Source organism: Tamandua tetradactyla, chromosome 13 (assembly GCF_023851605.1).
Source record: "Tamandua tetradactyla isolate mTamTet1 chromosome 13, mTamTet1.pri, whole genome shotgun sequence".
NCBI classification, from domain to species: Eukaryota; Metazoa; Chordata; class Mammalia; order Pilosa; family Myrmecophagidae; genus Tamandua; species Tamandua tetradactyla.
This window is the reverse complement of record NC_135339.1, coordinates 31,254,782-31,271,235: the sequence shown is the minus strand read 5'-3', so window position 1 is coordinate 31,271,235 and position 16,454 is coordinate 31,254,782. Positions and strand designations below refer to the sequence as shown.

Sequence of the window (16,454 nt, the reverse complement as noted above, 5' to 3'; positions counted from 1 at the left end):
ACCAAGACAGAAGCCAGGATACCATACCAACCAGAAAGAATAAAATGCAGACGTAGCTAACCCAAAGGCTACAAGGTCAGAAATGTCAAGTTCTTCCTTCGGTGACTGCTGCTGTCAACTATAAAATAGACTCTCTCCTGGTAAGGACAGCAGGTCAGATGTCTCAGTTATTACTTAGGAAATAACCTGTCAGCACATCATCACTGAACATAAAGGACAAGATAATTGTCCCAAGTTCTGTCAGATGAGAGTCCTGGTCATCTCAGGAAGTAATAATATGGAACATAGTGCATTCTTATTAAGTCCTTTCTTATTGTCTCTTGTTTTAGTAGGGAACAGGTTGGAGGTGCCAATAACATTTTGTAGTATTTGATTCTTTCTTCAAAAGTATTTCTTAATGTAGAGGACACATTTATAATTTTCATAATTAAAAGTTAAGTAAGGCATATCTGTGTTGAATTATTTGTCATAATAAAAAACAACACTGATTTTATTTTTCAATTTCTGTTTTATACTTCAACCAAATAGAATAAATGCACACAGTTTTGGACAGAAGTAAATTTCACATCCAGTAGGAGTATATTTGGTTTATGTGCTAGGGAAATTAGCCCATTAATAAACAAATTTTTAAAAGATTTATAAGAAGAGGCAAGGAGATGAAATTGGCCTGTCAGGATATTTCATGACTTTTATGGCCTAGAGGTAAAGCTGTATTATTTCTATTGAACTTTCTCAACTGTTACTCAAATTGATTATAACCATAAAGAAATTTCATATTCGGATTTATCACCATGTGAAAATGACTATGAAGTCTTCTAAACAAAAGCATGACATTTTGCCTTCCCTTCTCGGTACCAGATTAAACAGCAAGTTTTTTTAAAAGACAGTCATCACAATTTCTATTTATTCCTAAGTATGTTTAAAAATTAGCTAAGATTAGAATAAAGAAAAAGATAAAATATGCATACCTGTTGACTGATTTTGGAAAACAGAGGGAATTGTATATAATTCTTATAATCTAAGTGAGAATTATCTATAAGATTTGATCTGTGTATTTTATGACAGTATAGAATGTTGGTTATATCATTTTTTCTCCTGACCCGCAACTTTAAAACATCACAAGCCAAAAAAAAAAAGTCACAAGCCAAGAGGTTTTGAAAGCTTGATTAGCAAGCACAAATAGCAGAAAAGTAATACTACTTGGAGAACAATAAATATATTTTTAAGCGGACACATTAAATTGAAAGCAAAGAAAGAATCAGACGTGTTGGTCTTGCTTCACAGAAAATCCATGTCAGAAACACTAACGACTGTCTGTTCTTTTCCTTGTCTATTTTCTTTTGGGAGCTGACACAATTTTGTTCTTTCTGAACAAGGCTCAGATAGTGTTACATCATTTGGGTGAACTGAAACAATCTTGAAATTTAACATGTGAGCAGATAGAGTTCATTAATTTATGTGTAAATTTACTCAAGTAAGAAAAGATGTGGAGAGGGGGAAGGAGATGATCTAATCCAGCATAGACATCAGAGAGGAAAATAGGATCATTCATTGCAGATTCATTCTTGAAATGCAAAATAAAGTAATAATTTTAAAATGGCATATAAAACTCAGAAAAAATCATCCTGAAAAGTAAGTTCAGAATACACTTAATCATATATATTTAAGGAAGGAATTTTATATGTTAAAGATAAAATCTGTATCTGCAGCCAAATTACCCTGTTCTTGCCCCCTGTTTAGAAAACTATTATATTTTCCTGCATTATCTTCTCCCCATATCCTCCATCCATATTTATGAAGAATCTCAAATATGCTCAGCCTCTCAATTAGGATGCCTTCAGCTGAAAGAGAGTGGCTTTAAATAGAAGTGTTTGTTATTATTGTACAAAATCATTGCAAAGTTGCACAACCACTGTGCTTTCAGTAGCAAAAAATACCATCAGATTCAGGCTCTTCTCCTGTTCTCACTTTGTAGTCCTCAGTGTATTGGCTTTTGTCCTCAGGCTTATTGCCACATGGCTACTGTAGCTGAGCCTCATGCCTGCACATAACCAAAGGCAGGAAAGAAGGCAGGAAGAAGCATTCTTGACATCTTCCTCTCCTTATTTGGGAGGAAAACAAAATTCCCAGGAGCTTATCCTTATGCTTTATGAGTCAGAATTGGGAGGCATGGCCATTGCTAGCAGCAAGGGATAGAAGAATACCAAATGTCTGGCGTTTTCAGACTCTATGTAGATGGAGGGGCTCTCCCAAATATGGAGGAAGGGGCGAGGGATGTCTGCTAGATACATAACCAACAAGGATTTCCACATTAAGGCACATACTCATTCACAGCCACTGCTAGATTCTGTGCTGCCAGCCAATCACCACATACCCAGCACATCATTGTTATTCTAGTGGTCAATGCTTTGTGGTCAAATCGAGGAGATCATTTTTTCTTTCTCCTTCTATTACTCTCTGTCAAATGGATTCCACATAAGTGTTACTTGACTCCCAGAATGGCATGAGTTTATTTTTTTTTATGATTTTCCTATTTTATTCACAATCCCTTCTTTTCCACAAATGAACATACATGCAGGAGGCTGAACCAGAAGGCAAACTAAATAAGAGCTATCATATAATACTCAGAATTCCTTCTCAGCTCAAATGACCAATGTTCTGTTACTGGATCAAGATTCTAATCCTGGCTCCTTCCTCCCTAACAATATGTTTCAGCCCCTTAGAATGAATCTCAGTCTCCTACTAACCCCTCACCCCCCTTCAAATTGAATGGTGGTACCATACAGTTTTCACTCAACAGGGAACAGATTTGTATCTGGAGAGCCCATATCCACATGCATCAGACCCCTCTCTCTGCTTTACCGAACAGGTCTTGGTGAGCCTGAACTTGAGCAGAGACTCACAGCTATGTCTCAGGCTGAGATCTTGCATCAGTTTCTAATGTAAAAGCATACAATATAAGTATGTTTGCTTCAAGTAAGAGGTCAACTAACACTACTGGGCTTTTTCATGAGTGACTGTGTCTTCTGGATTTAGTATGGCTATACTTAGGAAACCACTTATCCTCAAAGGTTCTAGACTGAATGTTCCATAATAAGAAAGGGTAAATTTACCCAGCGTATTACAAAGGAGAAGGCTTGTGGATTCTTAATACCAGTTCAGTCTTATGATAACTCATTTTGTAGATAAGCAGGTTGATACTGGGTGGGATTAATAATAGAAATTCAACAAGAAAATATTTGGATAGTAAAATATCAGTTAGTCATGAGACATATTTGGAAACACGACATGTCAATTAAAACCAGGAATTTGGACTTGAATATAAAATGACATTTATTTTGATATATTTGCTATTTTTAAGATGAGATTCAATATGAGAGGGATAAATTGATCACTGTAATGAGCTATGGTTAATGAAATGTATCAAGAAAACTGCAAGAGTTTGTTTGACACTAAGGATTTATTTGTATGACTTTAGTATTAAAACGGAGATCTGGGTGATTATTGAGTACTATGATAGTTAGGACTAAAAGGCTAATAAAGGAATGAAAAACATTAGAATAAACTCTAATCAGAGTGTCTCACTGTTACAATTATTTGAAAAAAAAAGAAATTTAAGGAGTGATAAATGTGATCTTATGGATACACCTTTGTTGTTCTTCTTAAGAAGACGGTTATAAGACAGGCATTTTTAAACCCTTTTTGAAACTCAAAAGCCTCTTATGAAGCATAGAAAGGGGAAAAGATATAATTCAACAGCACTACTTGGCGCTAGGGTTATTTTGTTCCTTTACTAATTTTTTTGCCAAGTAAATAATGATTTGATTAAAGTAACATTATTTCAATGTCAATTGCTAAGATAGAAAGATCCATCATGACTACATACTACAGGGCTAGAACACTCAGAGGTGACAACCAATAATCATTTAGTGAGGTGATTGATAAAGGATATAAACTCTAAAATCTGGTTTGTTTCCCTAACAAAATCCCCAAGAACATATCTTCTTCTGCTGCAAACTTCCACTATTTCCTGATAAAATATTTTAGGAAAAGGGGAAATAAAAGATGAATTTCAAAATAATCACTTGTTGCGAGAGTCCCAGATTTATGTGATGGGAGCACCGTGGCTCTGATCCAGCCTCCTTCCATGCTTGGGCTGCAGACCCTGTCAGCACACATGCCCAACTTGTATGGATGGAGCAGAGGTAGTGATGTAGGGAATGGAAGCAGATGAGTTTAACAGGAACATTCACTCTGGCTTTCAAAACTTAGGCAGAGAGCAACAGGGTCTGCAATTAAGATTTTTTCATTGTAATCAGCCTCCATAATCTTTTAATAAAATCAAGTATTTAACCTAATTAGGATACATATTTTTCCCATCTGATTCATCATCTATGGCAAGTGCAACTATGGCAGGAAAACACTATAAAGCAGCAACTTTGGATGAGCTCAGCCAAAGTTGTAAACTACAGAGGCAGTTTGTAAACTATGGAGGTACTTTACAAAATAGCAAGGGTAGAAGGCAAACACCTGGAGCTAAGAATTTTTTTTTAAATATTTTTATTGATAAGTCTTCACATATATACAGTCCATCCATATTTTACAATCAGTGGCTCACAATATCATCACATGGCTGTATATTCATCACCATTATCATTTTAGAACATTTGCATCACTCCAGAAAAGGAAATAAAAAGAAAAAAAGAAAAAACTCATACATCCCAACCCCTTACCCCTATCTGTCACTGAGCACTAGTATTTCAATCTACCCAATTTTTTTTACCCCTTATCTACCTCCTATTATTTATTTACTTTGTCTGTGATGGTTAGGTTCTGGTGTCAACTTGGCTAAGTAATGGTCAGGCAAGCACAGGCCTGACTGCTGCTGTACAGTTGATAAACCAGAATGCTGGTATATTAAATTACCAGTCAGTTGAGCTGTATATCCCCCAAATGAGATCACCCAATCAGTTGAAAGATTTTAAGGGAGGAGAGAGACTCTTTCACTCCTTCTTCAGTAAGTGACCCTCTCTTGTGGAGTTCATCCAGACCCTTCATCAGAGCCACCAGCTTTCACAACCTGCCCTACAGATTTTGGAGTCTTCCATTCCCATGGTTGTGTGACACACCTTTATAAATCTCATATGTATAGATCTCTCCTGTTGGTTCTGTTTCTCTTGAGAACGCTTACTAATACACTGTCCTTGTTTATTTGCTCATCTGTCCATACAGTGAATAAATGGCGTATCAGACACAAGATTTTCACATTCACAAGGTCACATTGTAAAAGCTATATAAGTTATATAATCATCTTCAAGAATCAAGGCTTGGGCGGGCAATGGTGGAGCAGTGGCAGAGTTCTTGCCAATCATGCTGGAGACCCGGGTTCGATTCCCGGTGCCTGCCCATGCAAAAAAAAGAACCAAGGCTACTGAAATATAGTTCAGCATTTTCAGGTACTTTCCTGAACTACCATAAACTAAAAGGGGATATCTATATAATGCATAAGAATAACCTCCAGGATAGTCTCACAACTCTGTCTGAAATCTCTTAGCCCCTGAAACTTTATTTTGTCTCATTTCTCTCTTCCCTCTTTTGGTCAAGAAGGCTTTCTCATTCTCATGAAGCCAGGACTCATCCTGGGAGTCCTGTCCTACAATGCCAAGGAGATTTACACCCCTGGGAGTCATGCTCCACATGGCAGGGGGGAGAGCAGTGAGTTCACCAGTCAAGCTGGCTTAGAGAGAGAGACCACATCTGAACAACAAAAGAGGTTCTCTGGGGGTGACTCTTAGGCATAATTATAAGCAGACTTAGCCTCTCCTTTGCAGGAAAAAGTTTCATAGGGGCAAATCCCAAGATTGAGGGCTCAGCCTATTGAATGGTTGTCTCTAACTCCTTGTGAGAATATCTGAAATTTCCCAGATGGGGAGGTCCAATATTTACTCCTTTCTCCCCAGTCCACAAGATTTCATGCCCTATTCAAAATTCCATGTAATTATGGTGTTCAAATAAACTGACCATACAGGTTAAATGAGATAATGTGCTACCCAAAATACAAATTTTGTACCAAAATCCCCCTTTGGTCTCACGTAGAAGTTGAAATTTTTAAATATGGACCATATCATCCTTTACCCTATATTCTGATTCACCTTAATCCTCTCCAGATCAGCTTCATTCATATCTCTAATAGAAGTCTGATCACTTTTTAAATTTCTTTAACAGTTGCTATATGGGGTAATTCTGACTTTCATAGTTTCAATGCTCTAACTCTGAGTTTCAGGTGTCACATAATTACCTGAAACTTCAGGGAATGACCAAGTCATACGAGAATACCTCACTGTCACAGACGTTAGAAATAACAGTTACAACTCCTGAATATTTGTGACTACTGTAAGAGCTTACCATGTAGGACCCTTTTACAATAGGCCCCAACCTGATAACCCATGCTTTCAACTTCAATTCTCAGATCTGTATATTACAGTTAGTCCATATAAGTGAGACATGATAATATTTGTCTTCTTGTTTCTGACATTTCATTCAATGTACAGCTCTTAAGTTTCATTCACTTAGTCACATGCCTCACAACTTCATTCCTTCTTGAAGCCACTCAGTAGTCCATTGTATGTATATACCACAGTTCCCCTTTTCATCCATCACTTGTTGTACCCTTAGGCCACCTCCATCCATTAGGAATACTGAACACTGCTTCCATAAACACCAATGTGCAAATGTCCACTTGTGTCCACACATTCAGTTCCTCCAGTATATAGCCAGCAATGGGGTTATAGGATCATATGGCAACCCCACCCCTAGCCTCCTGTGGAAGGACTACACTCCCTCCGGACTGGCTGCATCTCTCAGCTTCCCTACCAACAGTGAATAAGTACATCTCTTTTGGAGCTAAGACTTTAAACTCATTTTAGTTTTGAAGGTAGACTATAACTTGGATGGGACTTTTAAGGAGAAACAGGGGATTTAGAAATCATAAAGTTAGCCACAGTTTCAAATCAAAGCTAAACTTAGAAGGGAATAGAATAACCATATTGCTTAGCAATATACTCTGTACTGAGTAACTAAAGATAAGACAAGTATAGTGGATATTTTGACAGCCCAGTCTCAGTTACTATCCTTACATTCCCAAATTTTCTTTCAAGGAATCACCATTTCTCCAACATGGATATTTTACTGGGAGATGGTATCTGCCTTTCACTCTCATAGCCAGAGTCCATGTCCTCTGTTTTCTAAGATGGCATAGATAAAGAATTTGCAAGTGATCTGGCTAACCCAAAAGAAAGACTTTCTTTTTAAATCTTCAGCTAACTAAGTAAGAAGGTAAAGGAAATTTAGAATTTTTCATTTTCTGAAAAATGAAATATTATGGATTTCATGTTCAGAGAAACATTTCTGACACTTCAAGCCAAAAAAATGCTGGCTAAAAAGTTTTTTTTTGTATGTTATATGGCGGGGTCACATTTCATTATTTTTCCATGTGAGTATTTTGTTACCGCAGAACCATTTGTTGAATTTTTGTTTCTTTGTTTGCTTGTGTTTTTTTTTTTTTTTTTTGGTTTGGTGGTGGGGGGTGGGGCGTGGTGGTGTGGAGTGCATAGGCCAGGAATCAAACCCAGGCCTCCTGCATGGCAGGCAAGAATTCTACCACGGAATTACTCTGGTGCCACTTGTTTTTTTTTATTTTTCACATAATTCACTGTGAGCCTAAGAGAGTACAGCTGATGTTTGCCTGGTGTACTCTGCCAATCACTAGTGGTCAGAAGGAAAGTTTGCATCTGAAGATGGAGGGAGATTGGATCAGAATTGTATGGCCCTCGTAACATAAAGCTTGAACTTTCAAAAGCAGCATGCTCATTAGGTGAAATAAGGCTACACCATTCATTCAGAAAAAAAGTAACTGGGCTATGGAAACTGAAAGACTGTTTTAAATAAATTACACAGGATGATGCACAAAGAATCACAGAGCAGGAAAATAAAGAGAGATTAATAAGCAAAAAAGACAGAGTAAGGAGGCCCATTTATGTTTACGCAGAGGTCTAGAAGTAATTTCCAGATTCAAAAAATCTTATCTATCAAGAATAGGAAAATAAAAATAATATACATTCAGAAATCATATAATAAAATGATGACTGAAGAAAATAGACTATTGCCATTAGACTATCATGATAATAATGGCTAATGATGAATGCTAAAAGTAGTAGGCAAAAATTTATGAGAAACAGGATATTTCATGGCCTCAAACTATTTATTAAATACTGTGGTAGTTTCACTGTATGTCTGCAACTCTTATGATTCTGTTCCTTCCAGAAGGTGAAGTTTAATTTGCCTCCCCTTGAATATGGGCTGGACTTGATGACTCACTTCTAACAAATAGAGCATAGAAAGAGAGTAATGTTAATTTTATTACTAGTGGAGAAAACTGGCAGACATCACCTTCACTAAGTGATTTGAGGTTAACCTCACCAGCTATAACTCATGTTGATATCATAGTCCCCTTGATATTTTGTGATGAGAAAGGCACTTCATCTGTGTGGCATTCTTCTCAAAACATCCCTGACCCCAATTTAAACTTAAAAAACATCAGACAAACAAAATTGAGGGACATTCTACAAAATATCTCAACAGTGCTCTTCAAAAATATCAAAGTCACGAAAAACAAGGAGACTCTTAGAAACTGTCATAGTTTCGGGGACACTAGGACAAGAAAATTAAACATGGTGTGGGAACCTTGGATTGGATCTTGGAACAGAAAAAGGATATTTGTGGGAAAGCTGGTGAAATCTGAATAAAGTCTATAGTTCAATGAGCAGTATTACACTGATTTTAATTTCTTAGTTTTTACAAATGTGACAAGATAATACGAGATACTAACTTTAGGAGAAGCTGGTGGAAGAACTTATGGGAATAGTGCTATTTATTCTCTCATTGAAGGTGTTTTGTAATTATAACATGATTTTAACATTAAAAAGTTGCTACAAAATTGAGGCCAGTGTCATTCATGTTCCTAGATGCAAAAATCCTAATAAAATTTTAGCAAACCAAAAACTATCAATACATAAGAAATATAATATGCCATGACCAAATTAGATCCATCTCAGGAATTCAAGGCTGTTTTAATATTAGAAAATGCATTACTATAATTTGCTTCATTAACAGCTTAAAGTAAAATTGCATATAATCTTCTCAGCAGATGCAGAAATCAATAACAATTCATGAGTAAAATCTCTAATCAAACTAGGGCTAGAAGGGACCATTTTTAACCTGATATAGCACATCCACAAAAAATCTATAGCAAACATCATAGTCAAATGTAAAATGTTACAAACATTATTTTAAAATAAAAATTTAAAATACAAGGATAAATATTAATGCTACTTTTTTGGAATTGCACTGGATATTTTAGCCAGTACTTTAAAGCAAAAAATATAAAATTAAGGATATAGATATTAGAAAGGAAATAAAAACCAAAAAAGCAGATTTTAAAAAATGGAAAATATATTCTGAAAAATAAAACAAACAAGCAAACATAACCAAGCATGGAAATGTAGTCTACCAATTTTCAAGGCATTTTAAAGTTCAGATAATTAAGATGCATAGTAAATTTATAGAGATGGACAAATAGACTTGAACAAAACTGGCTCTCACACAGATCAGGCATTGATATTATCTTGATATATAAATAGCTCTGGCTCTGTACACCAGTTTGGGTAGGAGAAACTATTTAATAAAAAGTTCTTGTACAATTGATTATTCATACAGAGAGAATGAAAGTAAAATCCTTATCTCACAATATAAAAAATTCAAATGGGTTTTTTAAATGAAAAAGGTAAAAGTTGATAACTTTCAGAAGATAATATAAAATGTTTCTAAAGCCCTTAGTAGAAAGGATTCCTTAAATAAGAAATGAAAACCACAAACCCTGAACTTTCTTCATTAATAGCACCATAAAGGGAACAGCATCACAAAATCAGAAAGGTAAAAATGCATGTAACAAATAATATGCAGAAAATAAAATACCCAGAAAAATAAAAATACCCAATAGAGAAATGGCTGAATATCATGAGTAGGTATTTAATGAAAAAGAAAAAAAAGAAATGTCTAATAAACATGTGAAAATACCTCAATCTTATTTTCAATCAGGGAATGCCACTTAAAACCACGATTATTATTGGATATCATTCACATTTACAGATTGGCAAAAAAATCAAAGTTTGAGAATACAGAGCATTGTTGAACATCTGAACTTATCCTCCACTGCTTGCTGGAGTTTAAAATGGGACAATCTTTCAGAAAACAATTTGGTATTACCTCTAAATAAGTGTATCCTACAAGGATTTTGCTCAGGTACATGAGAATTAAAATATTCATAGTTGTTTTGTCCATAATAGGAAAAGAGGAGGAAAAAAAATAAAAGGAAAAACCTAATAAGCCAAATGTTCATAAGCAGTAGAATCAATATTTTATATATTCATATAATGAACAAAGGCATTTGTGTTTCCAAAATGAAATATGAAAAAAGTCACAGGGGAAAACATAAAGCACGATTCTAAAATAAAATAATATAATACTAAAGTGTTTATATGTGCACCACTCACACATGTACAATACATATATACTTAAGTATCATGTTGCATTAAGTGTGAAAATTATAAGAAAAAGTAAGGAAATGACCAATACAAAATCCAGGAGAGCAGTTAACTCTAGAAGAAGAGAAAGGATCATACAGTAAAGTGAGGTATATAAATATTCACTCGATTTATTAACAGTTATTATTTTAAGTGCCTATGCGTGTTATATACATTACTCTGGGTATGTCCCGTATATTAGTTTTTTTCACCAAAAGTAAAAGACAAAAAGTATACGGACTACAAAATTTCAGCTATTTGATCCTATTGTAGTTCTCACTCCTGCTTTTTCTACCACTCCTTGGTCCTGCCTTCTTGCCTCCCACTCAGTGCATAAATCCTGGTTTAAAAAGTCAATTTATCTTCCTCACATCCAAGAATCATAACTAAACACAACACAGAAATGACATATTACATCCCTAGGTATTTAAGTATTGTTAGTTTTATGAATTTTATTACATACTTAATTTATCAATTTCCAAGTACTTTCAAAGATTTCTATAAAATGAATTTATGCACAACAACACTGATGATAATATACTCAACATTTGAAGACAGACAAAAAAGTTAAGGAAAGGAAAAACACAAGGTGAAGGTAAGAAGCTAACACTGTTTTCTCATCCCAAGTAAACTAGCATTTGCTTAATTATTCTTAATAAACCTTTAATACTATATTAGGTTACTCTGCTCATTCTACACAAATTCAAGGAATTTAAGTTAAGATTTCCTTAAGCAAAACGTAATTAATATAATGAATCAACTGAAAAAGAAACATCACATATGACTTTAAATTCTGATTTCTCAAGGAGCTTTCACAGCTAGTCTTCCAGTTCAAGAAGTAGTTTAGGTACTGCTTGTCTTACAAATGAGGAATCCAAGGCTCAGGTATGTTAAAAGACACATCTAAGGTTATAAAGGAGTCAATGACAAATCTGACATGGATGCCACAAATTCAGAGGCAATTGCCTTGTCCTTTAAAGGAGACTATATATATATATATATATATGAAGTGTTTGGCAGAGAGATGGACACATAGTAATTGCTTAATAAAGATAGATTTAACCTCCCCCCATTTGCTTCACTTATCAGTCCCACATAGCTCACTGTTCTAAGCAGATCCCAAGCCTCAGCCAGACTGTGAACTGATGGTATTCAAAGTCACACAGGAGCTCTTCCAAATCTGATCAAACTTAATACATTTCTGCTAATACAAGAATGTCAATTTTCAATATATTTAGCTAAGTACTCTAACATTACCCCAAATTCCAAATACAAAATAATATATTTACATATCTTGAGGGTTAAAATAAATTCAGATTGTAAACAATTCATAGATACATTGGTTGTCTTTAGTCTACTGATTTTTATTTTTCAGCTTCCATCATGTATCAGATGTAGAGGAAATACAACAAAACTGGCCATCAGCCACCTGGATCTTGGTTTCTGTAGTTTGACCGTTAGCAAATCATTTAAACTTTCCTGAATCTCAGCCTCCTCGTCTGAAAACTGAGACAATTCACCTGGTTATTCAACAAGCTCCCACCCTATTTTGAGTCGTCATTTTTTTTTTAATTGCCACCAATTTACAGTCTCTTCTGGTTGCTGCCAATATAGAAAGCCAAAATGACAGCTTGAGCTACTAGTGTTTCTCAATAATGTACTTCAGGCTACAGCACAGAAGGGTTTAGTGAGTAAGTGATGGTGCCAGAATAAAAATTTACAGTTGTGCCTAATCTATTGTTTTTCTATTGAACCATACTGCCTCAAACAGACTGCACTAAATAATAAAACAAGATTTAAAGGGCAAAACTCCGTGATTTCATACTGGCATATGCAAGGGTAAAAGTGAAAGACGCTGCTATAAAATCATCTCACCAGAATGACTATAAAGTATTTACACCACTGCAAAAAATGCATTTTCGTCTGCCCTTGCCTGACAGCAATATTTAGTTCAAAGGATTATAGTGCCATTAACAAAAAAAAAAAAGAGAGAGAGAGAGAGAATGCTTGCCCATGTATTCCAAAACTCTAAATACAGAAGTACATTTTGAGTATCACTTACCAATAAAAAAGATGACTGTATTTTAAAGGTAATGGACTTAAGCAATGAACTTAGACTCAGGGCTGAAAAGAACCACTAATCGAAGTAGATCGTATGTATTTCTGGACTCCAAATTACTACAAACTATTAATATTAACTAATAATATAGACAATAGTTATAATAATAATATTTATACCTATAAGTATAAAATAATTTAATGTTTTATATTAATAAATATATAACCACATAGCATGCATGTGCAAGGTGTGGCTATAAGCATTTTTCATGTACCAATGCATTTAATACAACAACCTTCAGAATTAGATACAATTATTATTCCCAATTTATATAAAATGAAACTGAGGTCTGGAGTTATTTAACTAGTACAGAGAAGAATAAGAAGCAAGAAAAGTCTCTGTTGAACATGTTACCATCTCCTAGCACTTAAAATGTCCTGATAATTGACATTTTACATGTGATTTTACATGCTCATAAGGAAGTACACATTAAAGTTTGCACTCTCCTCTGATTAAAAAGAAAAATTATTAAGAGCTAAAAGTAGTTTTATTTATCATTATACAATCTCAAAAAATGTATATCACTTGTATATTAGTTTGAAAGCTGCCAGAATGAAGTACGTCAGAAATGGAATAGCCCTTATAAAAGGAATTTAATAAGTTACAAGTTTACAGTTCTAAGTCTATAAAAATGTTCAAACTAAGGCATCTAAGGAAAGATACCTTAATTCAAGGAAGGCTGATGGATCAGGAACACCTCTGTTAGCTGGGAAGTCACATGGCTGGTATCTGCTGGTCCCTTGCTCCTGTGCTCCTTTGCTTACAGCCTCTGTTCCTGTGGGGGTTCCTCATTTTGCTTCTCTGGGGCTGGCTTTCATCTCTTGGCTTCCCTGGGCTCTCACCAGGTTCTGGCTTGCTTAATGTCTCATGGTGATGTCTGCTGGGCCCCAAGTATGTCCAAACATCCATGTCTCTGTTCTCTGAAGCAAGTGTTCTCCAAGCATCTACATCTGCTCCCTCTGTCAGTTCTCAGGCTTCTGTCATTTCTGACTCTTTCCAAAATGTTTACTCTTTTAAAGGATTCCAGTAAACTACTCAAGACCCACCTGGAATGGGTGGAGTCACAACTCCATCTAATTAAAAGGTTACACACAGCTGGGAATCTTTGTGAAGATAATCTAATCAAAAGTTTCTACAGTATTAATTAGCATTAAAAGAAATGGTTGACCACAAGATTGAATCAGGATTAAAACATGGCTTTTCTGGGGTACACAATACTTTCAAACTGGTGCAACTTGCTTATGTGAAGTTAGCTGTTTTAAGTAGAAATATCCTAATACTTTAAAAACTGGGCTTGTTTCACATATAACATCAAGTAAATTTTTAGTCATAGCTATATACATGCTTTTACTGTATGATATTGTAGTTTATCTTGAAAATACATAAGTGGCTCCAATCGTCTCCCAAACTTCATATTTTTTCAAAGTGATGACACATGATTTCTTTAGTCTTGATTTGTTATTTTCCCATTAGTTGTTTTCTCTTTAACTGGCAAAAAACATATTTTATTTTGATTTAGAATGAAAACAAATGAAGCCTATTGTAGATTCCTATTTGTAAACTGTGACACTTGTTTGTGAAGTTCATAAAAATCAAAGGCATTGCAATTTATTGGTCTAAAGATCTAAGTTTCATTTTTGGTTTATTTCCTGAGAATTCATTTTGTGACTTTGCCTGAAGCATATCCTTTGCAAATACACAAATGGATAACATTAGTTTCCTAAATAAGGTTTACTAGCTGAGACTGAAATTCCTTGTCAAATGTGGCAAGAAATGAAGGCTGCTGCTCAGCTCCATTAAGCAGCCATTCTCTGCTGGGTTAAATGTTCTCTATAGCGGGCACTGGTGCCTGAGGCACACCTAGAACTGAGGGTAATAGAGTTGCTGAATTGCATTACTAATTTACAGGACCATCTGAATAGGGTTCTCATTGAAGGATCATGTCTAAATTATACCTTTGTTTATACTGTAGGTGGTAGGATTTTTATGCTTTAAATATCTTTTATATTACCTTTTCTACAAATGAAAACTTAAGATGCCTCATCCAGCAGATCATGTTTATGAGAATATTCATACAATACCAGGCAGAGCCCTGAAGGCAGGTTTTATTCTTGTTATTTATAAATTAATACACTTTATTTGATCTGGATCACATTTTATATTTATTTTCTTTCTATTTTTTTCTCTTTACTCTGCTTATATATTCTTTAGTTTTGAAAATTGTTCACTAAACTAAAAGCAAGAATTATTCAAACTCTTAAAACAGAGTTCACTCTTGTTTAAGGTTTGAAAACAGGCTATATATGCACTATGGCAATTACTCCAAATGACTTTATTTCAAAGACTTTAAATTTAGGTAAATATGTTCCTGCAACAAGGACCATTTTAGCCATTAATAATTGGAAAAAATAGCAATTTAAACACATAAAAACATAATTTTACAAAATCTATATAAGCTTAGGAAATTGTGAACTTTAAAAACGCTGATTTAGAAAAAAAAAATACTTATTTAGACCCCCAGCAGTACAAAATAATGCCATTCACCTTTTTGTGATATTTACACACATTAAATTTATATACATATTTAAAATATATGTAAGTGTATGTAAATCAACACTATTGTTCCTTCCTTATTAAAACATCATCTGTCCTTACAGAGATCATTACATCGACTTTTTTTGTCTCTGGTGCTCAAAAATTCTGTTATCAAGGCTAGAGGCAAATGGGATATTTGGATGGGCAAATGTGGGACACAAACATATATTCTCACTAGACTTTCTTAAAGGAAACAATAATATCTTTATTCTTTCCTTGCAGACATTAGACATTAAATCTTTAGCTGTATTTTTCATGGGTTTTTCACTTTCTAACCTACAAAATTCTTACATACTCTATTATTTGAGCTTCATAATAATTCTGTGATTTAGACATGTGGGTACAAAGTCCATTTGATAGAAGTGGAATTGATGTACAGAAGTTGATTTGCCCACAATCATACAGATCAAACCTGCTTCTTCTAACTCTAAATTTAGTTCACTACGCATCACCATCTATGTCCATACCCTGAACTATTTCTCTAAATTGTCTTTCTTCTGGCAATAGTGAGTGATAATGTCTCTGAGAAACTGGATACATTCTATCAAGGGTGTCTTTAAAATGTGGCATGAATTCATTGAAAGTCTATGCAGTGCTCAATTTCCTAAATGCTCAGTTGTATGCTCATCATGGTCCTTCCTACTATAACCTGAAGAAGGCAACAAAAAAACAAATATTTTCTCCTTTATTCCAGGTAATTTTCCAGTTGGGCAATGATATTGCATTTATTGTTTAACAACTCTCATGGAAGTAAAGTTAATTCAGTTTTTCTTAGATTTTTGTCCCAAATGGAATGATGATGCTATCATAGCTTAGTGCAGTATATCCCACAATCATTAGTGTTGAGCAACTATATGGTCACCTGTGCAAAGTACTTTATATACAGATGGACACACACACACAGAGAGACAGACAAAAAAGTTGATGTTCACAGATTTTATAGAGCAGATCATTAGTGAGGGATTGAGCACCCAAACTCTTGGAAAGCTATACTCAATTTGGTTTTGTTTGGGTTTTAAAAAAGACAAAGATTGAAGAATTTGTTGCTCGTATTGCCATCTTAGTTCTCCATTTTGCCTCTCTGGCAAACTGCAATACTT

The 16,454-nt window shown here is 34.7% G+C and overlaps 1 protein-coding gene across 14 annotated transcripts in view; it reads right to left on the bottom strand.

Annotated features, from left to right (window-relative positions):
- The window catches only part of CTNNA3 (catenin alpha 3), a 1,849,311-nt gene that overhangs the window by 365,074 nt on the left and 1,467,783 nt on the right, over positions 1-16,454 (bottom strand). The window contains exon 13 of one of the 14 annotated variants that reach the window (XM_077125148.1): positions 4,222-4,289. The exons of the other annotated variants lie outside the window; for them this stretch is intronic. Within the exon in view, the coding sequence (XP_076981263.1) occupies positions 4,237-4,289 (53 nt within the window). The 3' untranslated portion in view covers positions 4,222-4,236. Of the gene's footprint in view, positions 1-4,221; positions 4,290-16,454 lie in introns of those variants that run through there. 14 annotated transcript variants of the gene reach the window in all.